This window comes from Sceloporus occidentalis, unplaced genomic scaffold (genome assembly GCF_023333645.1).
Source record: "Sceloporus occidentalis isolate IW3139 unplaced genomic scaffold, rSceOcc1.0.p SCAF_4, whole genome shotgun sequence".
In the NCBI taxonomy this organism is placed as follows: Eukaryota; Metazoa; Chordata; class Lepidosauria; order Squamata; family Phrynosomatidae; genus Sceloporus; species Sceloporus occidentalis.
The window spans coordinates 674,632-699,383 of NW_028316984.1; the positions used below are offsets into that span (position 1 = coordinate 674,632).

The window sequence follows — 24,752 nt, forward strand, 5'->3', positions numbered from 1 at the left end:
TGCCCCCCATGCACTCTTGGGCACACGCCCCATTCCAGCCTGTGGGGCTTGGATATAGGCAAGTCTCCATTTTTGCATGGAGAGGGTCCAGAACAGTTCCCCCACAAAAACGGAGGGCCGACTTCGCTTATATGAATCAGAGCTTGGAAATGTTACTTTTTCAGCATGGCCATGATCATTGGGGTAGTCTGGGAGTCATGGGTGAAAAAAAAAGTAACTTTTCCAATATAAATGATATTATCACTGGAATGACATCCTCTTCCAATACATTTTAACTCCCTCAGTAATGAAACTTACATTGTTAGTATTTAGGAGAAATGAAATTGAAGAGGTATTATAGGTACTAGGTGAATTAGGCCTCCCCAAAATAGTATTCTACGGTGAACTCGCCACGGGTCAGCGTAAGAGGGCTCCCCAAAGAAGAGATACAAGGACTCCCTGAAACAACATCTCAGGCTTGGCCAGATAGATCACCAACAATGGTCCTCCCTGGCCTCGCATCGGGAGGCATGGAGACGCACTATCCATGACGCTGCAGCCTTCTTCGAAAGCTCACGCCGAACGAGCCTCAAAGAGAAACAACAACGCAGAAAGAACCACAACCTGGAAACATCACCCAAGGAGACTTTCTGCTGTGCTTTCTGCAACTGGACCTGTTTATCCCGAATTGGCCTTTTTAGTCACCAACGCACTTGTACAAAGTGCGGGATGAGTCCTTCCTGAATCTTTGTTCGCGAAGCAAAGCCAGAGAGAGAGAGAGACTAGGTGAAAAGGTCAACAGCTTATCTAATGCTAAGCATTCCAGCCTTTCTCAACCATTTTAGCTTGGAGGAATCCTTTAAGTAATTTTCAGGTGTCAGGGAATTCTTGCATAAAAATGATTGTATCTACAGAGTTTTTAAAAATATTTTTCCCCAGTCACAATCATTCGCAGAACCGGTAGCAATCTTTTGTGGAAGCATTAGGGTTCCAGAGAACTTTGAGAAACCTTGGCTTAGATAAAACAAGAGACAGCGGTGCAACCATCTGAAGATAATCCATACCTATTATCTCCATGACATTACTTGCTATAGCCACCAGGGAACTAAGGCCTGTTACAGACTGCCAAAATAAAGCTGCTTTGTGTCTCTTTGGGGGTATGCTGTTTAAATGATGCATGCATCCTAAGAATCCGGAAGCTGCACCAAAGCTGCACTCCAGTGCTTAGGAATGGAGTGTGGCTTTGGCGCGACCTCCGGACTCTTAGGACCCATGCATCATTTAAATGGCATACCTCCAAAGAGACCCGAAGCAGCTTTAATTTGGCAGTCTGTAACTGGCCCATGTTTATTCTATTAATTACTTCAGGAATTCATAATTGTTGCTATATCTGCTTTACAGATAGTTTATTATTCATCAAAATTAGTTCAGAAGCAGACTTTTATCTTGCTGCCAATTATTTTATTATACTATCCATTCTATTGTAATAGTCTTTAGTTAAATGCAATAAAAATGACTGATGCATTTATCTAACCAAAACATGCAAGTTTTCATAATACTGCTGCTAGCAAATGAACCTATAGAGGGATGAAGGGACAGCAGAAACCAGAGCTCACAGGAATTCTGTCTGTCTGCCTATCGAGTTGCCCGAAAGTAGTATGAGCCATGGAATCTTCATAGGCACTGAAACCAACCCCAAAGGTATGATCATTTGTGTGTATTTGTGTGGTGCTGTTCTTGTTCTTGTTTGTTTCCGCAGAAATAGATCTAAAAGTGTGCTACTCGAAGTGGTGGTCTATGGACCAGTACTAGTCCATGAGACATTGGCTGCTAATCTGCAGAATAAAATATGGTACTGGCCCCTGATATGTTGGGGGGTTGGAAATCTGATTTCTCCCACCTTAGCTAACATGAGAAGCATTGATCTAAACCACCTTGAAAGTATATTTAGGCGGGATACAGACCACCAATTTGGGGCGGGCTGCAGCCACCCTTTTGCGCCATGTATTGGGGCCAGGGCAGCCACAGTGGCAGCCCAGAGGCCCCAATCCGGCACTTTTCGGGACCAGAGAGAAGTGGCAAAATGCCACTTCTCCCTGGTCCCAAAAAGGGGTGTCCTTGGGGCTTCATGCCCCAGGACACCCTGGGGAGCCACTTGACCCCTTTCCCCGGCTTTGGTCCTGCAGTTGTTGGGTAGCTGCAGGAACGAGGTGCTTCCCAAGAAGTTTAGCTGCAGCGTGGCCGTGACGTCATAATGGCGGCACCCGTGTATACAGGGCGCTGCCATTATCATGCCGCCGTGACGTGCTAGGGTTGCGGGGCATGCGGTGGCACTGCCCTTGGGCAATCCTAGCATGTATCCAGGCCGGTGCAAAGCACCGGTCTGGAAAATGTGATTAATGCCCAATTGTATTTCCAGAAAAAGGCATATATTATTTCTCATACCAGGTTTGGCAGTGCAATCATCATGAATGTGTTCCTTGGCCAGATGTGAAGATAATTTGGCTCCATTGCAAACTGAAAGAAGACCAAAGAAGTAGTAAAAGCATTATCAATAAGTAATAGAACAGGCTGTTTATGTCCATAGCCATCAGTTGGAAGCAGGGGAAAGCAAGTCCATTGTGAGTTACTCCTACTTACATCTCCATCCTTTGGAGGAATTCTCAGCTCCTTGTACCCATGATGAATGTAAGTCTGGCTATAATTGAAACGTCCTTGTCTCATAAACTGTTTCCTAACAGTAGAAAAGGCTCCATCACAACCCACAATGAGATTGTAAGAGGCCTCTTTTGAAGTCTGGTCTGATCTGCAATTACAAGAACAAAGAAGAACTGTACTGAACTGTATTGACATTTAAATACTGTATATTCATAATGCTACAAAATTAATAATGAAGCCTATATTTTGTTTTTCTTTAACATCAGTGTTTTGAGCAGTAATTGACTCTGACATTTGTTTCCTTCACCATATTTTATAACATTGTATTCTAAAAAGCCTAAATAACCTAAAGACACCAGATCCTGTCTGATCTTCGAAGCTAAGCAGGTTCAGCCCTGATTAGTATAGAAATGGGAGACTGTCAACGAATACCAGGTGCTGCCAGAATACCAGACTATATTTCAGAGAAAGGAACTGGCAAAACTATCTCTCAAGATTAGAGGGAGGATCTACGAATGGTGGTGTGAGGAGCTGAGATCATATTCTCCTAAAAGCTAAAGCTTAAAAAGTCAAAGAACGTCTTCTAAATGGAAAAAAAAAGACTGTGAGTAACTATAAATAAACAAACTGGAATGTGGGGAGAATAGAATGGAACTGCCTAATTAAAGATTTAATGAGAAGAAAGAAAAATAAGTGGCATTTTTGTTTTCTGCAACTGCTGGCTGGTTGTCCGCTAAGCTGAACAAAACAAAATTAAAGTAAAACTGTTGAAAATAAATATTAGATTGTGTGGGATTTAAAGAATTGAAACATCAAAATATTAATTAAATAATAAACTGAGAGAGAAAAATATAATAAACTGCATGTCGGCAGTTTGAGACATAACACTGATTAGAAGTTGACAGATGTTCAAAAATCAAAAAAGAGAATTGAAACACAGCTTTAAGTTGGAAGAAACAATCTGCAGCTCCATCCAATAAAGTGTATGCACATTTAAGAAGAGTAAACTCAAAAAGAATTTTGAGGTTCATAATATGCAAAAAGAGAAATCTGGTTCCACTGGTACAATGCAAAAAGCTGGAGCTAAGCCTAAAGTTCTAAGCACCCAACCAGACAACAGAGATAACAAAAGGGATGAAATGAAAACTTGGTAGTTAAAAAGGATTATAGAGAAGCAAAAAGATGGAGGTTGGACATCAGAATACTTAATTATAAAGATATAGTAAGTAAGTTTGAGAAAAAATGGCAGAATATATGGGATATCAATAATAGAAAGGTTTCTCAAGCTGTGTTATGGGATGATATGGTGCTTTATAGAGCGCCCAAAAAGGGTGCTCTGCCAACGCCCGTGTTTGCTGCGCGAGGGAGCTGCAGCGGTCAAACTGCACAGCTCCCCTGCACAGCAAAAAGAACCCGCAAAAAGTGGGTTCTTCTTCTGGCCAATGGCACACTTGCAGCATCACAACCGCGCCGCAACGTGCAGACCTTAAGCATCCATCACATCAAAATGGCAGCACCCATGTGTATAGGGCACCGCCATTTTGACATCCCCAGTACGTACTAGGGATGAGGCCTGATTGGATGCTGCGTCCTCGGCCAACCTCTAGTATGTACTGGGGGCGGAGCAAAGGCCCATCTGTAATGGGCCTGTGAAAGCGGTCGCAAGAGGGATTTGAATTAGGGAATCATGTAATGTAATGAAGTGAATTTATTTTGAAAGGGGATACCAGGGATTGCAGTAACCACAGGGCCACTGCATTAATTTCCCATGAAAGGAAAGTCATCCTCAAAATTCTATAGCAAAGACTTCTACCACATGTGGAGCAAAAAATGCCAGATGTCCAAGCTGGGTTCAAAAAAGGTTGGGAAATCTAGAGATCATATTGCAAACATACACTGGATAATGGAAAATGTCAAAGAACTGAAAAAGAAAATCGTCCTGTGCTCTATAGATTATAGCAAAGCCTTTGACTGTATAAATCATTAAAAACTATGGATTACCTTTAAAGAAATGGGTGTGCCCCACATTTGATTGTCCTGATGTGTAACTTCTACTCAGAACAAGTGTCAGGATATCAGGATAGAATATGGAGAAACTTAGTGTTTTCCAATTGGCAAAGTGGCCAGGCAAGGTTGCATGGAGCCCTAGTGGCGCAGTGGTTAAATATCTGTACTGTAGCCACTTAGGAGCTTATTGCTTGGCTGATTAATTCAGCTTATCTCTCTGGGTTTAAATTTCAATTCGGGCTGCATCTTGATCTTATCAGAAAGGTTTTGCTGCCAAATTTGCCACCCGAATACAGCCTGGGTCCATCCCTGCTTCCAGGAGCGCTCCGGTGGCCATTTTCTTAAGCCACGAAACTCCCAGATCCAAAAAGAGACACACTGAGCACTCTTGGAAGCTGGGCTCTATTAGGGCAGCAAATTCAGCAGCAAAAACCTTCTGATAAGATCAGGATGCAGCCCAAATTGAAATTTAAACCTGGACAGGTAAGCCAAATTAATAAACCAAGCAATAAGCTCCTCAGTCACTAACCATAAGGTTGTGAGTTCAATATCAGCCAGGGGCTCTAGGTCGACTCAGCCTGGCATCCTTCCGTAGGTCGCTAAAATGAGTACCCAGCTTGTTGGGGGCAATTAGCTTACACCTTGTAAACTGCTTAGTACATTGGTAAACAGTACTGAAATGTACTTGCTATTGACCACCTTATCTGTTTAATGTGTGCACTGAATGTATAATACATAAAGCAGACTTAGACTCGGAGGAAGGAGGCATGAAAATTGGAGGAAGGAACATCAACAGTTTAATATATGCAGATGACATCATGCTACTGGCAAAAAATAGCAAAGATTTGGAACAATTACCAGGAAAAGTCAAAGAAGAAAAAACAAAGGAATGTTCATAGTGAACATTTAAGAAAACACAAATAATGACCACAGATGATTTACAAGGAGATGATGAAGACATTGAGACTTTCCATACCTTGGCTCAGTCAATAATCAGAATGGGAGCAGCAGTCAGGAAATCAGAAGAAGACTAGGATTTGTAAGGGTAGCTATCAGAAACTAGACAAGATCCTCAAGTATAAGGATATATCATTGAATACAAAAGGTAGGATTCTTCATGCCATTGTTTTTCCGATTTCTGTCTATGGTTGTGAAAGCTGGACAGTGAAGAAAGCTGACAGGAAGAAAATCAGTTCATTTAAGATGTGTTTCTGGAGATCTATGAAGAGACTGCTGAAAAGGCAAATCAATGGGTCCTAGAGCAAATCAAGCCTAACCTCTTCCTACAAGCCAAGATGAACCAACTGAGATTGTCGTACTTAAGCCATCTCATGAGAAGCCATTGCATGACTCACTATAAAAAGCAATAAGGCAGTAGGAAAAGAAGAAAGCCACATTACATATTGATAGACTCAGTCAAGGAAGCCACAGCCGTGAGTTTGCAAGAACTGAGCAGGGCTGTTGATGACAGGATGATCTAGAGGCCTCTCATTCATAGTGTCACCATAAATCAAAGTCAACTTGATGGAAGTTAACAACAACAGTGAGAAATGAAGGGAAAATGACAAACAGGACTGTCAAAAACTCAGCCTTGTGTTAGCTGCATTCTCAAAATAGAACAGACCATGTTATCTGCAAAATAAGAGGTGCAGTTGCCTTCTTGGTGATTAAACCTTTGGCCAAAATAAAATGTTACCAACTGAGCTACAATATTTTCTCATTGGTCCTGTGTTCCATTTTAGACTGCAACCAGATACATTTAACAAAGAGTAAAGACCATGGAAAACAGCCAGACCAGCTCCAAAGTAAACTATGCTGTTAATCTCTTCAGCTGCTATCTTTTGTCAAAGTGGTCAGTGATGCCAGGAATAATTGCAAAACACAGACACATCAAGCTAATTGAGAAGAGACAACTTGACCTATTATTTGAGTTCTGGTTAATTATTAGAGTATTCAGGAGGGCTCAATTTATTGATTACCTTGAAAAGTTCAGTACCCCTGATTCTACATTGCAGTGAAGCAGTTTGTGTCCAAAGTATAATTTAGTGTTGGGATATTTCTCAGCAGCTGTAAAAGGGGGAAAGAAAGAGAAGAGTGAATGGGAAAAACTAGGAGCAAACCATATTTTCCCTAGGGATAGAAATCTGGAAAGCTGTTTCAAAAATGAATTTTGCACAATGCATAGGTTTCTAAAATTGCAACACATGCTATCAACTGGTCAGATTTGTTTTTTTTCCAGTTCGGCTTACCCCATTAAATTTTTTTAATGTAAAGAATTAAATTTATTTTGCATCCCATTTAACACATTCTCTCATGCTTTCTGCACCAAATATAGAATCTTTTTGTGCATTTTATCCCACTAAGGGCAAAGATAGTAAATGCTTCAAATTAACATTAGTTGTATTCTATGGCTTTTGCTTTTAGGACAGGAAATGTCAGTTTTAATCACCTGGTTGCAGTTAGAATATGACCTTTTCACTCTTTTAAATGTAAAAAGTAAAGAGAACCGTTGCAGTGTTACTATCACAAATGTGTAACCAGAATGGTGGAGTGGTTTGAGCATTGGACTACAACTGGAGATCAGGATTTGATTAACTGCTCAAACATAAAACCCACGGTGATGTTGGGCAAGTCAAACTCTCTCAGCTTCAGAGGATGCCAGTGACAAACCCACTCTGAAGAAACTTGCCAAGAAAATCCTATGATAGATTCATCTTAGGGTCACCATAAGTAAAAATGACTTGGAGGCACAAAACAACACCAATAAGAACAACTGTTACAAACACTCAATTACTGTATTTTAGATATGACAGAATTTAAAATGACTATTGATAGAATAGGGTACACTTACCACTTAGGAGCTCTTTGTTTAAATTTGCTCTATCAACAGAGAGAATATACTGGATGAAAAGAAAACACAAGGCAGAGAACACTTTTGTATGTGTTTAAATAGATTTGCATGGTCTCGGACAGTGCTCTCAAGCTCCCCTTTCTCTCTATTTTCTGGAGCCTCATTCCCACTACATTTTTAATTGGTTTGCAAACCTGTTTGAAGTGGTTTGAATGACCCTTGTTCGCATTTGAGCTGAATCGCTGGAGCGGTTTGGAGAAGGGTGGCATGAGCTAGATCCATTTAACAAGCTTCTTTTTGACACTCATTTTTGTCTTTTGCAATAAATCAGTTCAGCGCAAGTGTGTACATGATGCGGATTGGAATCAATTCTTTTTTATGACATAATCAGATGATCATCCGCTGAAGAGAATCCCTCTGGAATCGAATCATTGGTCAATACGAATAAGAAGTGGGTTATTTTACAACAAGAAAATGTGATTGGGACAAATGCAGTGTGAACCACGCTCCGCTGTCGAATCAGTCCATCGATTTGGATCACAAACCGGTTTATTTGTAAATGGGAATGAGGCCTGGCATTCAAGCTCTGAGATGTCCCTTTTCCAGCTGCAATTTCCTCTGCCATAACTAAAGTGCCTATTCCTGCACTCTCTCCTCATCTCCCTACCACTGGAAGCCAAAACATTAACAAAATTAATTAATTGGTCTGAGCAAACTAACAATTAAGGTAATGTAATTAATCTAACACATTGTCAATTTTCCAAGCTCTGGGGGAGGGAACACTTTTGCCAGAATTATACAGACATCCTTAGCCAAGACACTATAATCTGGTTCCCAGAATTGCACCCCAGTCTCCTGACATGCTATTATATTTAGATGTGATGAAGGAGTTATTCACACTACAAAAATCAGGGGTCGGCAACCCCCAGCTCGTGGGCCACATGCGGCCCGCCAAGGCCTGGGGACCAGCCCGAGCCTGGTCCTGCCACCAATTGCCAAAGGCCCCACGCCGGCAGCAATCGGCGGCAGGACCAGGCCACTCCCGCGGGGCCTTTGGGGGGCCGCCAGCCTCCTCCCTCCTTCTCGGCCTCCGTGGAGGCCGGGAAGGAGCCCACAGGGCCGAGAAAGAGGGGGAGGCCTCCAGCGCTGGCGGCCCCCGCCGGCTCCCTTGCCGGCCTCTGACGGGGCCTGGTGCCCTGTCAGGGGCCGGCAAAGAGGGGGAGGCCTCCAGCGCTGGCCCTACCCCCAGAGGGTGGAAGCTCCACCCCAACATGCAGCTCCGCCCCCAGAGGGTGGAAGCTCCACCCCTGGCATGCGGCCCCGCCCCCAGAGGGTAGAAGCTCCCCCCAGCTTCGGCCCCCCAGTTGTCTGAGGGACAGCAACCCGGCCCCCGGCTCAAAAAGGTTGCCTACCCCTGGCAAAAATAATCCAGGATGAATCCAAGTTGAATCTCCATTGTCCACACACATTCCAAATGCACCTGATTAAGTTTGGGAGTTTATCCCACATAATCCAGGATAATCAATATCGGGGTTTTCCCCAATTTTTTTTTTTTAAAGATCCACATCTTCAGTAGAGTAAATAACTGATGTGAATAGACACAAATAGATCCAGGATAAAACACTGCATGCCTTGAACATGACTCCATCTTTATTTGAATGCTTGCTCATGTGAGCAACCAGACTTGCAGAGATGCACATCAGTGTGGTTCCGGAATGTGTGAGTGAGATTATTTGTATCATTGTGCTTAAAAAACCCAATGTCTGAGTGACCTCCAAGAAACATTTGAATGGAGCATTAGTGGAAAGGGATTCTTGGAGACGTCTCATTCATAGGGTCGCCATGAGTCAAGATTGACTCAAGGGCACAACAACCAATGACAAAGAAACACGTCTCTGTATGGGACTATGCACACACTGGAGCAGATTTGATTCCCTGAAGGATTATTTATTCTCTTCCATATCATAAAGTGGTTTTTCCCATACCCTTCTTTTGGGAAAAGTAAAGTGGGGTCCTTGGGGGCACTCTGCCCATGAGGGCAAAATCTGCCATCCACCTCAGACTCTCGGTGATACAGTCTTCACTGACAGAGATCCAATAAAATGTACCATTTTATTGATGTATTTTAAATGTATTTTATTCTGATGTATTTGTTTTAACTGGTTGTAATCCTGCTTCGATCCACTCGGGAGAGGCGGGAAAATATAAATAAACCATTATTATTGTTGTTGTTGTTGTTGTTGTTATTATCCTAAGAAGAGAGGGCAGTAGGGGAAGGTGGAGATGTGTATACCATTTCTCCTCAGCAGCAGAAGGTGGCTCTCATGTCAGCTGGGCAATGAATCTGCTGTGGGTTTTAGTCTTGAAGTAGTTATCCAAGCATTGAATTTGTTTTAGGAACAGGATTCTTTAAAGTTCCTTTAGACTCAGCATGGTGTAGTGGGCCTGAGTATTGGCTTATGATTCTGAAGGACCAGAATTTGAATCCCTGCTCAGACACAGAAACCTACTGGATGGCTTTGGGCAAGTCACACTTACTCAGCATCAGAGAGGAAGACAATGGGAAAACCCCTCTGGGCAAATCTTGTCAAGATAACACCGTGACAGGTTCACCTTAGGGTCACCATAAGTCTGAAATGACTTGAAAACACACATCAGCAAAAAGAAGTTTCTTCAAAGTCTGAGCTAAAATCCAGAGCAGATTCACCGTCCCACTAAAAAGGAAGGCACTTGATGGTATTGCTGTTCATAGAATCATAGAATCAAAGAGTTGGAAGAGGCCCCAAGGGCCATCCCGTCCAACCCCCTGCATTCAGGAACTCACAGTCAAAGCACTCCTGACAGATGGCCATCCAGCCTTTGTTTAAAAACCTCCAAAGAAGGAGACTCTACCACTCTCCGAAGGAGTGTGTTCCACTGTCAAACTGCTCTCACTGTAAGGTGTTTCTCCACGTGTTTCAGTGGAATCTCTTTTCATGTAGCTTGCCTCCATTGTTCTGTGTCCTGTTCTCTGGAGCTGCAGAAAACAATCTTGCTCCATTCTCAATATAATACGCCTTCAAATACTTAAACAGGGCTATCATATCGCCTCTTAACCATCTCTTCTCAAGGGTAAACATACCCAGCTCCCTAAGTCTCTCCTCAAGGTCATGGTTTCCAGACCATTCATCATTTTGGTCGCCCTTCTCTGGACATGATCGAGCTTCTCAACATCCTTTTTGAATTGTGGTGCAATAATATTCAAACTCTATCCATGCAATATAAACTGATAATAATTATGGTCACTAAATTAGATGCATCATAAGAACTGGATCTTATTTATAAAACGGAACTCAAGAGTACATTGTCAAAAAATTAAAATACTAGGGCATATTTAAGATTATGTGGTTTAAATATCCTAAAAACAAGAAATCCTGATTGATATTAGAAGCTAAGCAGGGTCAGTTCTGGTTAGTACTTGAATAGGAAATCTCCAGCTCTGAGCCATATTTCAGAGGAAATATCTCTCGGTATTCCTTGCCCAAGATTATCCAATGAAATTCACAGGGTTGCCTTAACTTGACAATTGATTTGACAGCAAACATACATGTGCGTGCTCACGCGCACGAACACACACACATTTAAGATGATACCTGGCTTTTTGTTCCATAAGGAATTGCATATTGTTTGCCCAAGGGTGTGTGAATCCTTCTTGCCCTCATGGGGATGCCTTTGGACACAATCTGAAATCCAAAGAGAGAAAATCAGATTCCTTTAAGATGAATATTCCAAAGGATAGGTCTTCTTTATGAAGAGTAAGGAAGAAGACAGAGTTCTAAAAGTATCTAAACTAAAGATGGGGAAAGTGACTTCGGGTGAGACATGTTTCCTAGGATGTCCAGAAAGCCCGAAATACTCCCTAGGGCCTAGGCAATGTAGGAGATAATTTTTTGTTTTGGGCCATTTTGGGTACAAGAGAGGCCTTTTCCCAAGATTAAGTGACTTAGAACTTGATTTCTGAGTCATTTTATATTGAAACAAAGGCCATTCCTGGATCTCAAATAGCTAAGAGAAATTCAAAAATGTGATAAAACTGTCCATCACTGGGTCTATTTGGGGATGAAAAAACCTAATACATTTTTACAGGGCTGTGAAGAGGGTGGGGGTGTATGGCCCTCTAAGCATTTTTTTCCAATGCACATCCAGAGTGGCATGAAGAAATAAGGTTTGGAAATCTGACAAGTAAATACCACATTGAATGTCCTTGCTTATGTTAAGCTTTCAATATAGTTTTGGAGACAGGAGAGGTTGGCTATGTTTTATGCCACATTCTTTATTCTGGAGTAAAGATATGAACCAGTCGGGCCACTGTCTTATCTAGCCTCTTGTCTGTAGAAGTATTCAAGAGATAATTGTGTCAGTCTTTTCTAGCATAAAAAGATAAAAATGAATCCATTAGCACCTTTGAGACTAACTGGGAAGAAGAAATTTCTAGCATAATCTTTTGTGGACATCAGATGCATATGATGAAAAGGACTAACTACTACATTTATGAATCTATACCAGGAGTGAGCAAAATACAACCTTCCAGATGTTGTTGGACTACAATTCATATGAGCTCTAGTGAGCATAGCTAGTGGTGTGAAACATCAGGAGTGGCAATCCAACAACATCTGGAGGGTTGCATTTTGCCAACTCTGATGTTTACTAACTTGCAGGCTTTTTTCAAGGCTCAGGAAAAAGTATTTCCTACCTCTTGTATCTATAACCCTTTTATAGATTTTTAATTTTTTTACAGATTTTTATAGATTATAGCAGGCAGCAGGAAGTTATGAGAGCCAGAGTGGTATAGTGGTTTGAGTGCTGGACTACAGTTTTGGAGACCAGAGTTCAAATCCCTGCTTGGCCATGGAAACCCACTGGGTGACATTGGGCAAGTTATACTCTCCCAGCCTCACAGGAAGGCAAAAGAAAAAATCTGATCAAATCTTGCCAAGAAGAAGCCCCCATGATAGGTTCACTTTACAGTCACCAATTGTGCACTGCACAATTAATTCACTTTGACACTATTTTAACTGCCATAGCTCAATGCTATGGAATTATGGGATTTGTAGTTTTGTGATATATTTCACCTTCTCTGTCAGTGAGCTCTTGTGCCACAACAAACTACAAACCCCAGTATTCCGTAGCATGGAGCCATGGCTGTTAAAACGGTGTCAAACTGCATTATTTTTACAATGCAGATTACACCTAAACATCAGAATTGACTTGAAGGCACACAACAGCAACAACAAGAACAAGTAGGAAGTTAACCTTGGTCTTTCTCCATTAAAAACATGGATACATTTGACTGATGGCTCTTCCCATTTAATTGTTGTTATGTGTAAAACTTCCACCTGTCTAATAATTAAAGTTTTCATAGCCTTCAGTCTTACTTCGAAAAACTCTGAGGAAGAAGATGCAAAGAATTCCCTAAGAAGCTAAGTACATTATTTTAAATGCTTTTAAATCTCCTTCTGTTCACAGGAAACATGTGATAACTTTTTCTCTTGGAGCATTTGGTTTCTTCTAGCTACTGAGCAATCCAATAATACTACTAAAATGCAAAGCACATAATATTTTCTGTTGAAGTCAGAGTCACCTGATCTTCCATTCCAACAGCCCTGAGAGCTTGTCTTCCTCGGTGAGAAAGGGCCAGATTAATGCTTCTGCCACGAACAGCATTGGAACCACGGATATCTGAAATGAAATGAAACAGCACATTGTAACATGCATTAAGTTGTTATAATGGATGGCCACATTAATTTGGCAAAGGTTTCAACATTAGTCTTCCTGAATCTGTAACAATATTGTTTTGTGTGAGATTAGAAACAGAAAAGAGATTTTGTAGGGAGTTGATGGCAGTATAAAAATGGCATGGTGAATGTACGTCATACCATGTACCCTCCAACTGTTCCAATTTGGCACAGATAGTTCTAGTTAATCCTCAGTCGTACCTCTTTCCCAGCTTCTTTTTAAATGTCCCAGTTTATCACTCCTCCTCCTAATTTCCCCCTTTATCCTTGTTTCATTTGTTCCACATTGAGTTCAAAATACAAAAGTAATTAATTATCTCAGTAGGGGAAGAGGAGGGAGCAAAATCCTGCCCTTCCCTATAAATTCAGGAAAAAGCAGACTGCTGCTGTCTCTCTTAGCTTGTGTGTTCTTTATTAATAATTTTTGCTATCTTGGCAACACTCAGATGCTGATTGGCCACATATGCCCTGGATTTCATTTGTAAAATGTTGGAGGCTATGCCATCATCATCATCATCATCATCATCATCATCATCATCATCATCATCATCATCATCATCTCTGTTCACATGCTTTGGAGCATTATGCACAGAGGTAACACAAACTAGATCTACAATTTGCATATCCTCTCTCTGTGATGACTTGAATGAAAGACATTCTTTATATTTTCAGAGTGCCAGGAGAAGCCTATACTGGCAGTGAAACCAGGGAAGTATCACTCTATCACACGGGAGGAATTTCTCTTAATTTTGAATGAAACGAAAGTGGGGCCAGAACACATTCACGTGAATTTGCTAGTTTAGCGAATTTACGTGAATTTGAATTGCATTCGAACTGACTTTCCGTTGACTGAAAATAGCTTGCCATTGCCTGAAATTGTGTGAGGTAGTCTATCATGCAATAACGTTAAACCGCATGATTGTGTTCGGATTGCCATTGGATTATACTTCCAATTTCCCTTGTCTGATAAACTAGAAAGAAAGAAAGAAAGAAAGAAAGAAAGAAAGAAAGAAAGAAAGAAAGGGCTCTGATCTCCCAAATGTTCCTGTTTGTGTGTGTATTGGGGGACAATTTTTCAAGATGATACTTAATGTGGTTTGAAACAAACATGAAGTGAGGAAAGTGAGGAAACGACTGAAACTGACTTTGGTAGATACATCCTTCCAAATCTAGAAGGAGATCACTTCTCCTGGGGGAAAAAAAGCTGCACAGTGAGTATTTCTTAACAACACCACTGTTGCTGAATCCTTTTTGCAGAGGTAAGAGCAAGTCACAGCTGGAAACAAAAGGTATTCTTGCTGCAGTCCTCTGCCCTACTTCAGTTAATTCACCACATCTAAACACCATACGGCACAGTCCCCCAAGTTCAAAATAGACTTAATTTCACTTTTAACAACATAAAACAAAAGCAGTATGAAAACCTAATTACGGCACATGCACAACGTCCATAGAAGTCACCAGGATTTGCATGCATATACTCAGAAAAGGATTAATGACAGTAGGTTTTTAAATTAGGTTAAGATATGAATATTATCAAAATAGGCATACCTGGTCTTCTTTCATACAGTTCCACTACAAAACCTCGTTTTGCAAAGAAACAAGCATTTAAAGAACCAACCTGCAAACAAAAGAATTGTATGGAGTTTTTAAAATATATATTTATAAAGGTTTGGAGAATGCCATATATTTGTGAAATGTGCACAATGTCTGATGTCTTCAAGAAATAATACCAGAAGAAAGAGGTCCATCAGAATTCTTATCTCACCCTTATCTTATCCTGAATGTAAGGCAACAACCAGGACATTGCACAAGAGGCAGTAAGTATGTGAGCAATGCAGACGTTTAAAAATTTAATTAAGGGAAAGGTAGAGTTTGTATTGCTTTGTTATATCTTGTTAATAGTAACCTGTTGATGTTGCTGGCACATGAAAAGTCTTTATAGGAAGTTTGGGGAATATGATGAAGTTGAAATACAGCATCCATTTAAAAAAACCACTATTAGGTATGCTGACTAGGGCTGACAGGAGTTGCAGTCCAACATAATCTAGACACATATACCACCCCCCTGCATCCTATGGCAAAAGTGTTCAGTGAGCACAGGCAGTGGTGAAGCTGCAGTCTTTCTAGGACAGGATTGGGGAACCCCATCATCTAGTCAAAAAGTTAAATAATATATAAGCTCCTAGTCTGAATTACTGTATATATATTCATGTATAAGTCTAGAAATTTAGGTCAAAAATTGGCCCAAAAAAACCTGAGTCAACTTATCTACAGGTCAATGTAAGTACAGTGTCTATACTCTTATTTAAAAGAAGGAACCATCCCCTGGTGAAAGAAAAGAGTATAATCTATCCTGGAAGCACAGATACCCTCTACTTTCTATATCCAGCCTTAAAAGTGAGCACAAAGAGCTATCTCTGCTGGAATTTTGTAAGTTCTTTGACATTGTTTTGCTTTGCTTCATCCTTTAGATCCTTAGACCCTAGGTTTTACCCTCAACTTATCCACGGGTCATGTCAAAATCATAATTTCGCCCCAAAACTTGTCCTTGACTTATACATGAGGTCAACTTAATAGTCCAATATATACAGTACTGTAAGAATAACCAGATATACAGTACTGTAAGAATAACAGAGATTGTGGAACTCCAAGAACAGATGGCTGACCTTGAACAGAAACTAGCCCATGCAGTCGACAGACAGAGGAGAAAGAATCTGAGATTGAAAGGCTTTCCTTCAAATATACATGCATCAGAATTAACCGAGAATGCAATCCAGTTAAGTGTCGGTAATGGTGGCAGGCTTTTTTATGCCATGCACATCCTCCAGGTTGGGGGGGTGGACCAGAAGACTGAAAGGGGGAAGGGGATAACGGCTGGAAAGATGTTTAAGATGTGGGTATTGGTAATTCTAACTAAACAAGGGGTGGGTTGAGATGAAAGGAATTAAAATCCTTAATGGTTTGAGTACTCCAGTTAAGAGATATAGACTGTATAAATTACTCCAAGATAAGAAAGCGGACATCCTTATGATTCAGGAGACACATAAAAAACAAGATAAATCTAAGCTCCTGAACTATGCTAAATGGGATAAACAGTTTGAATCCAGAGGAACTAATAAAGCTAGGGGAGTTGCTATTTTAATAAGGGAAGGAATTAATGTTCAGGTGGAAAAAATAGTAAAAGATAAAGAGGGGAGGTATATATTTATCAAAGGGAACCTAATGAATTTGAAAACCACCTTAGCATGCATTTATGCTCCGAATACGAATCAGTGTAAATTTATAGAGAAGGTTTTTTCAAAACTGGATCACTTTACTGAAGGAGACTTGTTTGTTGGTGGAGACTTTAATTGTGACTTAAGTAAATTAAAGTTAGGTGGGGTAAAATATAGAAATGCAGGACTAAATTTAAATAAATGGAATATGATAGATGGTTATGAAAAGGTAGGGAAGAAATCCCCTGATAATACATTTTACTCTGCAAGACATAAAAAATTTACCTGTATAGACTTTTTTATAGTGAAAAAAGATAATATGGTTCAGATAAATGATATTAAAACCGAGGGGATCTGGTTATCGGATCATGCCCCCCTATACATGAACTTAACAATACCAACAGTTAAAAAAGTAAAGAAATGGAAATTTAACCCTATAGTGACAATGAAAGAAAATAATAAGAATGAGATAATTAAAGAAATTAAATCCTTTTTTGAAATAAATGATAATGGAGAGGTATCATTGCAGACTGTATGGGATACCTTTAAGGCGGTGCTAAGAGGGAAATGCATGAACATAGAGATAGGAATTAAGAAAGAAAGTTATCAATATAGACAAAATTTGGTTAAGGAAGTGGAATTTTTACAGAAAGAATACCAAAAATACAAAAGGGAAAATATAAAAATACAATGGGATAGAAAGAAGAAAGACCTAGAAGACCCAGACCAGGCCTCTAATATAAGGAATTTATTATATACTAGGAATGATTACCAAGCTTGGGATACCAAGAGTATGAAGGCCTGGGCAAGACTCTTAAAAAGAGAGAAAAAGAAGAAATGGATTAATAAGATACAGGGTGATAATGGTGAGATATTTCATGACGAGGATAAAATAAGAGAAATAATGGAGAAATTTTACGAAAACTTATACAGAGAAAGGGAAACATTAAATCAGAGAATAAATATCCAGACTAAATTAGAAGAGGCGCAAAGGAATCACTTGAACGTACCCATAAGAAGGGAAGAAATTGAAAAAGGAATTGATGAATTGAAAGGAGTTAAATCTCCAGGCCCTGATGGATTTACTAGTACTTTCTATAAAATATTTAAAAATGAATTATGCAATTATATGGTCAAAATATTTAATGAAATATTAATGACAAAGCAATTACCTGTCACCTGGAAAAAAGCAGAAATAATTTTGATTTTGAAACCGAATAAAAACCCTGATAATCCCGAATCTTACCGTCCTATTACTCTATGTAATCAAGATTATAAAATTTTTACAAAAAAATTGGCTAATAGATTGAAAACTTTTCTGCCAAAATTAATCGGAGATCAATACGGATTTATTAAAGGGAGACTTATTGGGGACCCAATTAGAAATGTTCTTAATATTATATATCATGCAAAACAATATAAGAATAAAGTGGCATTAATTAAAGTGGATGTATACAAAGCCTTTGACTCAGTAAATCATAACTATTTGTATAAAACTTGTATAGAATTTGGGCTAGGGAGTCAATTTAGTGAGTTAATAAAAGAAATATATACAGATAATGAGGTTCAAGTTATTGTTAATGATAATAACTCTAGGAATATCAAAATTAAAAGCGGGATGAAACAAGGATGTCCTCTTTCCCCTTTATTATTTTTATTAGTAATAGAACCTTTGGCAAACGAGATCAGGGATGAAAAAGAAATTAAAGGATATTGTGTGGATAAAGAGGAATTGAAGTTAAATTTGTTTGCAGATGATGCAATGATAACCACCCAAGACCCATTTAGAAGTGTTAACAAATTAGTAGATGTAATAGAGAAATTTAAGAAATTATCTGGTCTTACAATAAACATGCAAAAATCAGAAATATTGTTCTTAAACACCAACTGGGAAGAAGAGAGGAAAATTAAAATGATCATGGGTTTAAAGTTAGGGATAAAGAAGATGAGGTACTTGGGAGTAATTTTAACTAAAAATTTGAACAACATTGTACAGAGTAATTATAACCACTTATGGAAAATGACAACAACAAAAATTAATAAATGGCCAAGTAAAAAACGGAATATGCTTACAAAAGTAAGAATGTTTAAAATGATGGTATTACCCTAATTTATATATTTATTTCAAACAATCCCAGTAAGGCTCCCCATAAAAATAGTAAGAGGATGGGATAGATCAATTAAAAGATAGATTTCGGGAAATAAAAAACCTAGACTTATAAATGCATTAATATATGGTCACCAAGAAGAAGGAGGGTGGGGTATCCCTTCTTTAGAGATATATTTTGATGCAACCCAAATTAAAAGAATTTTAGAATTTGAATACAACAGGGGGGGGGGGAAATGGGTAAGGTTAGAAAGATTAATAAATAAAATGGAACATAGCTCAGTTTTTAGACTGAGTGGACAGAAGCATAATGATAAATTGATAGGCCCCCTGAAAGCAACTAAACAAATTTGGGAAAAATGGCAGAACATATTGGTAAATGGGAACTTGAAATGGTTTCCCATTGAAAGTCTGAAGATAAGTAACAATGAGGATCAAGGGAGAATATTAAAGAAAATTAAAAATGAAGGTATTAGAGTTATAGGCAACCTGTTTGATCAAGAGGGTAATCCGTGGGGGATGGAAAGACTCACCAATTTAATTGGAAGAAAATACTGGGTCCACGCAGCTGGAATTAATAAACTTCTAAAAGATATAGTTAGAGACATGAAAGAAAATAAAGCAACACCATTGGAGATGATTATTAAAAAGATGCCAGAAGGTAAAGGTATTATTGGATTTATATATAGAACAATAGTAGAGCATCAGTGTAAAATCATAGATACTTTGAAAGGGGTTTGGGAAAGTGATCTAAATTTATCAAGTGAAGATATACAATTGTGGATACAAGAGATTAAGAGAAATAAGCATACCAGAATAAAGGAGCAACAGATGAAATTATAAGGGAGATGGTATAGGACCCCCTCCCAATTAGTATTGTTTAATAAAAATCTATCAGCAAAATGTTGGCATTGTGGGGAGTCCAAAGGGTTTTATATTCATATGTGGTGGGATTGTCCATGTGTCCAGAGGTTTTGGGGTAATGTGATAAGAGAGATTAACAAAATTATAGGCAAGGATGTCCAGTTGAATAAAGAGAATTGTATAACTTTAAAATTGAAAAATAAGGGACTGAAGAACAATGAAGAAAAAGCAATAAAGATTATATTAAAAGCAACACACGCAGTGATAGCATTAGGATGGAAGGATAGTAACAATTGGACTTCTACCAAGGTAGATATGTATTTGGCAGAGAACCTGCTGTTTGAAATTATTAGGGACAGAAGATTAAGATATAGTGGGGAAAGGAAAGAGGAAGCATGGAACAGGGGTTGGGATATCTTGTTGGAGAAAGTTAAGGGGAACATGGAGTACAAAGAAGTTAATAATGTAATTGAATCCCACATAAGGAATGTTATGTATTAAATATAAACAATGTACAAATTATCAACCTTTCAAGCCGTATGGGAGGGGGGAGGGGAGTAGGGGAAGAAGGATATATGTTATATGTTATATTGTATATATGTTAAAGAAAAGTTAATAACAAACATGTTTTTAAAAAAGGGATCTTGTAGCACCTTTGAGACTATGTGGAAGAATGTATGGATTCAAAGGTGCTACTAGATCCCTTTGCATACTGAATTCTAAGAGATTAATACATCTGACTTGTAACATTGCTATGGCTTTTTTTGGTCTTCTTATCAGACTATGATAATCAGTTATCATAAAAACATGACATACAAATTTCTTACCAAGCCTCCCCCAATAATAGCTACTCTTTTTTTCTGTGTGTCAGAAGGATCCATTACTGTGATTCTTTTGCTTGCTCCAATGACGGATAGTGTGTCTGCCGATCTCCTGTTCAATGGAAAGTATCTATAGGGGAGGAAAACAGGAGGTTAATTCAAGTTCTGTTGCCAATAGCAAGCAGAAATCTGGACTGTCAAATTATTATCTTTTCCTCCTTCCACCCTGACCTCACCATCAGGTTATTCATTAACTGGGATAGCTGAAACAACAACCTAACCTCTGATCAACGAGACATTTTTTTTTTACAATTGAAACATAGAAGAATGGAAGGTTCCTAGGGGGGTGGGCAAAAGGAGTCACTTGAGATCCTCTGTTTCTTTCCTTCTGGCACATTAGGTAAAAATGCACTGCGACAACTTTCTCATTTTGAAATGTTGGCGTCTTGACACCAATCTGTCAGTCCATCCCAAGGACTGGGAAAATATTTACAGTGTAAATGGGCAATGTGTTGCAAGTAATGTTCTCTCTGTGCTCACATCAGTCATTGTCTGGTATTGGATTGAAATAACCCCAGTAGCACATGGTGTTTTTGATTCTGTGACAGTGTTGACTAGTGGAGATGTTGCTTACAATTATTATGTATGTATTAACTCCTCATTTGGGTCATCTGGGTGACCTACACATTAGATTAAATTTCTAGCAAGGAGCTGAATCTCACTTTCTTTTCAATGTACAAGTTAACACAAACATTCAAAATGGGACTACGGTATGCTATCTTAGATCTCCCCTCCTTCCAGCTGCAGCCTCTCCCAATTCACCACCATTCCCATATTGGGGCTAAAAGAAACCCTATTAGTATCCTGGAGAGATGTGCGTGTGCATTGTTCATGTGGTGCACAGTGAAGATGGAAAAAAATGTGGGTGGAGGGGTCTCCCTTACACAGACACCATATTCCTAATGCAGATTATCCCTTCCTTGCACACTTATTCGGAAGTAACCAGTGAAGTTCAGCTGTATACTATTTAACATGATATGTAGTTTAAGCCTTGAGGCAAGTCTGTGCACCACTATCAGCACATTCTGTGTCGTGGCTCTTTCTGTGTCATCTCAGCATGAATGAATCCCAGGTGTAGTTCATGTTTGTGATGGAATTATGTTTGCATATCTGTTCTTCTATCTGTACAGTGCCTCAACTGTTGCACAGCTTCTCGTCCCATTGGGTTTTTGAACAATCACTTTGGGATTGCTTCCAAAAGGTTCTGCTTTTCTATTAGAACATATTTGTTTTTCCCTTCAACTCTTTCCTTCTCTCATCTCTTCATTATTGCACACTTGTTCTGTGTGGAACAATTTCTCTTGTCCAAAATATTGACCCTTTGCTCACGAGCATCCAGGCCAGGGAAATCCCTGATCGCAGTAGTGGGCAGTTTTACTTTTCTTACATTTGGTTTGATTATTTCCACATACATATCTTTCATCAACAGAGGATGTGTGGGCCTCCAGATGTTGTCGGACTGCAATTCTCCCTCAGCCCTCTCTATTGGCTATTCTGACAAGTGTTGTGATAGAGCGTGCATGAAGTGGTTAGAGATCTTTCCTCATCTTCCTCTTCCCACTGCCGCCGCCACTGCACTGCCGGTCTCTTTCTCCTCCCTCCTCCTCCCTTTTCTTTCTCTTCCCACTTTTTTTGGCGAATGTCTTCAGAGGAGGTTTGCCTCTGAGGCTGAGAGAGTGTAGCTTCTGCTGTGCCACAGCTTCTTCCTCCTTCCGCCTCTCCTCTCATGCCACTGCTGCACTGCTGCCTCTTCCTCCTTCCTCCTCTTCCTTGCCCACTTCACTGCCACTGCATTCCTCCTTTTCCTCCTTCCTTGTCCTCTTCCTTGCCCCCCTCACTGCCACCTCTGCGTCCCTCCTATTCCTCCTTCCTCCTCTTTCTCGCCACCTCTTGCCACCGCCACCACCATGTCCCTCCTCCTCCTCCAGTGTGAGCGGCAAGGGGCAATTTGATCAGGGTAAACATAGTGGGAACTATGAACTTGATCGATTTGGTGTGGCATCACTGAGGAGACCCCGGTTCTCCTTGATGCAAAAATGTAAGTGTGAATGGGCCCTTAGTAACAGTCACATATTTTGCTACACTTGCTCTGATTCCCCAAGTGTTAGAGAGTTCCAGGAACAAAAAATTTGTTCAGGCTTTTGAAAATGAAAGTCTTGCAGCATTTTGTAATATTGAGTTTATTTAAAAATGTGTGTATTGGGTGTAAGGAAAAGTAGACGGCATAAGCACTTCAACAAAGCCAGTTCTACTGCCTCACATCTTATCTCCAGAGAGTTGTTAGGCTAGAGTTTATTAACATATAGAGCCCTAGCTGGTTTGTCTCTGATTTTAAGTGCATTCTGTCTCCTGAAATGCTTTGGTTGTTTTCTATTAAATCCTAGCTTGCCCCTTTCTTCTGGCTAACGGCAGAAAATAAGGATGAGTCATCTTTTTTCCTTATTTTTCATTTTCATTTTTCCCATTACAAATATCCCTAAACTTATAGATATAGCACACACACAACATTCAAATCCCTCTTTGTCCCCCCATCTTAGTTCAGTTAATACAGTATGTCACTATCACTGTAAATCTAATTCGTCTAGTATCAATAAAAGGGTTGTATATCGCTCTTAACACTCAAAATACACTTTTCCAGGGGGGGAAAAGTTCAATCAGAATGTGGGTTAAATGTTAAGTAATAAAGAGTTTCAAATGTCTTCTTTCTGTTTAATTTTTCCTCTTGATAATCTTTTAAAAAAACAATATGGTATTGACCACACTCAGTTTATCCACTTTTGTACTGAAAGATCCTCTAGTGCTTTCTATGAGTTCAGTATTTTTAATTCTGCAGGAGCTAACTGAAGTGCTATAAGATTTTTATTTGGCAATCTTTAATTTTCATTTTCAAATATGGAAATTAACTGTATAATTTACTCTTTGACCTAACATTTTACTTATCCAATGTAATATTTTTACTGACAAACTAACTATTTGGGGGCAGATAGCCACATATGTTGCCAGTCTCCTATTTTATCACAGCCTCTCTGGTATAGTTTGACAGCTCATTATTACCCATATACTGTATATCCAACTATAAATCAACCTCATATATAAGTCAAGGGCAGGTTTTAGGGCCAAAATTATGGATTTTGATATGATCTGTGGATAAGCCAGGGGTAAAAGCTAGATGCATAACCAAAGGGTGTATATGATAAAGCAAAGGAAAACAGCGCCAAAGAACTTACAACATTCTAGCGGGCTTAACTGTTTGCTCTCAACCCAAAGGCTGGAGGGATGAGGAGGAACCTACGGTAAACTGTGACTGTGTGATGTGTGGTGGAGGCAACAGGCACAGGCAGGGCTAAGAAAACACACAAGTGTCAAAAAGGATGAAAAGACACAGGAAAGAAAATGGCAATTATGTTAGCAGTGATTATAGCTTTTAACTTTAATGTGATAACTTTGCCTGACAACCATACCCAAATGTCTTATTCAGATCCTTCAAAACTCGATTCCTCTTGACATTCTTTTGAGAAGTGTCAAAGAGCTGTCACTTTCCCACTCCAGCATTCACAAAGGTCAGAAGCAGCACTCTGGCAGAAAGCAAAGGGGGGTTATGCTTCTCTTAGGTCAGTGATTCCCAAACTATGGTCCTCCAGGTGGTTTTGGATTTCAGAAACTTCAGTCATCTTGGCCAATGGGCTGGGATTCCAAGAGCCAAAGTCCAAAACACCTGGAAGGCCAGAGTTTGGGAATCACTGTTCTAGGTGCTCCTGGGATGGGAAAGTTCATGCATTTCATCATTCTGCTCACAGAAGAGTATGGTTCCATAATATATTATAATTTCTAGACATATTCATGTGTATATACAATCATTTTGTAATGTTTGAGGGGCTAGTAGTACCATTTATTTTATTTTATTTTTATTTAGGTATTTATATCCCGCCCTTCAGCCCTAATGGCTCTCAGGGCGGCTTACAATATTATTTTTAATCAGACAGTTCCCTGCCCTCAGGCTTACAATCTAAAAGACACGAAACAAAAGGAGAAGGGAATGATGGAGGGAAAGGGGATGAGGTCCAGTGGTTCTTCTCTCCCTCTGAGGCCTGGACCAAGGCAGATGGATTGGAGGGAGGGCTCTTCCTTCTTCCAGGCTAGTCCTGATGGAGCTGGACTTGCCTGGCGAACTCCCTCTCATTAATTTATGAATTAATCATATATATATATATATATATATATATATATATATATATATATATTGTTAGCCTGGGCAGATACTATTTTATAGGATGGTGTTGTCCAGAATGAATCCCATTGTTTCTCTGATGTTTATCACACTGAAGTTATTGGAGCTAAGATCAGGGGTGACTGCGGGTTGAATGATGCGAATTGACGTTATAACATGAGTGTTTTATCACACCTGGTTGCTCTTCC

General features: G+C 39.6%; 1 protein-coding gene across 2 annotated transcripts in view; it reads right to left on the reverse strand.

The window, feature by feature from the left end:
• The window catches only part of LOC149313385 (kynurenine 3-monooxygenase-like), a 42,039-nt gene extending 17,576 nt beyond the window's left edge, over positions 1-24,463 (reverse strand). Inside the window, exons 1-9 of one of the 2 annotated variants that reach the window (XM_089519019.1) lie at positions 23,564-24,463; positions 20,283-20,406; positions 14,818-14,887; positions 13,116-13,213; positions 11,128-11,217; positions 7,496-7,544; positions 6,624-6,711; positions 2,620-2,785; positions 2,425-2,496 (exon numbers count right to left, since the gene is read on the reverse strand). In XM_089519019.1, the coding sequence (XP_089375145.1) occupies positions 2,425-2,496; positions 2,620-2,785; positions 6,624-6,711; positions 7,496-7,544; positions 11,128-11,217; positions 13,116-13,213; positions 14,818-14,887; positions 20,283-20,406; positions 23,564-23,568 (762 nt within the window). In that variant the 5' untranslated portion in view covers positions 23,569-24,463. Of the gene's footprint in view, positions 1-2,424; positions 2,497-2,619; positions 2,786-6,623; positions 6,712-7,495; positions 7,545-11,127; positions 11,218-13,115; positions 13,214-14,817; positions 14,888-20,282; positions 20,407-23,563 lie in introns of those variants that run through there. The other variant, XM_089519020.1, reaches the window with a different exon arrangement.
• Between the last annotated feature and the right edge of the window lie 289 nt (positions 24,464-24,752).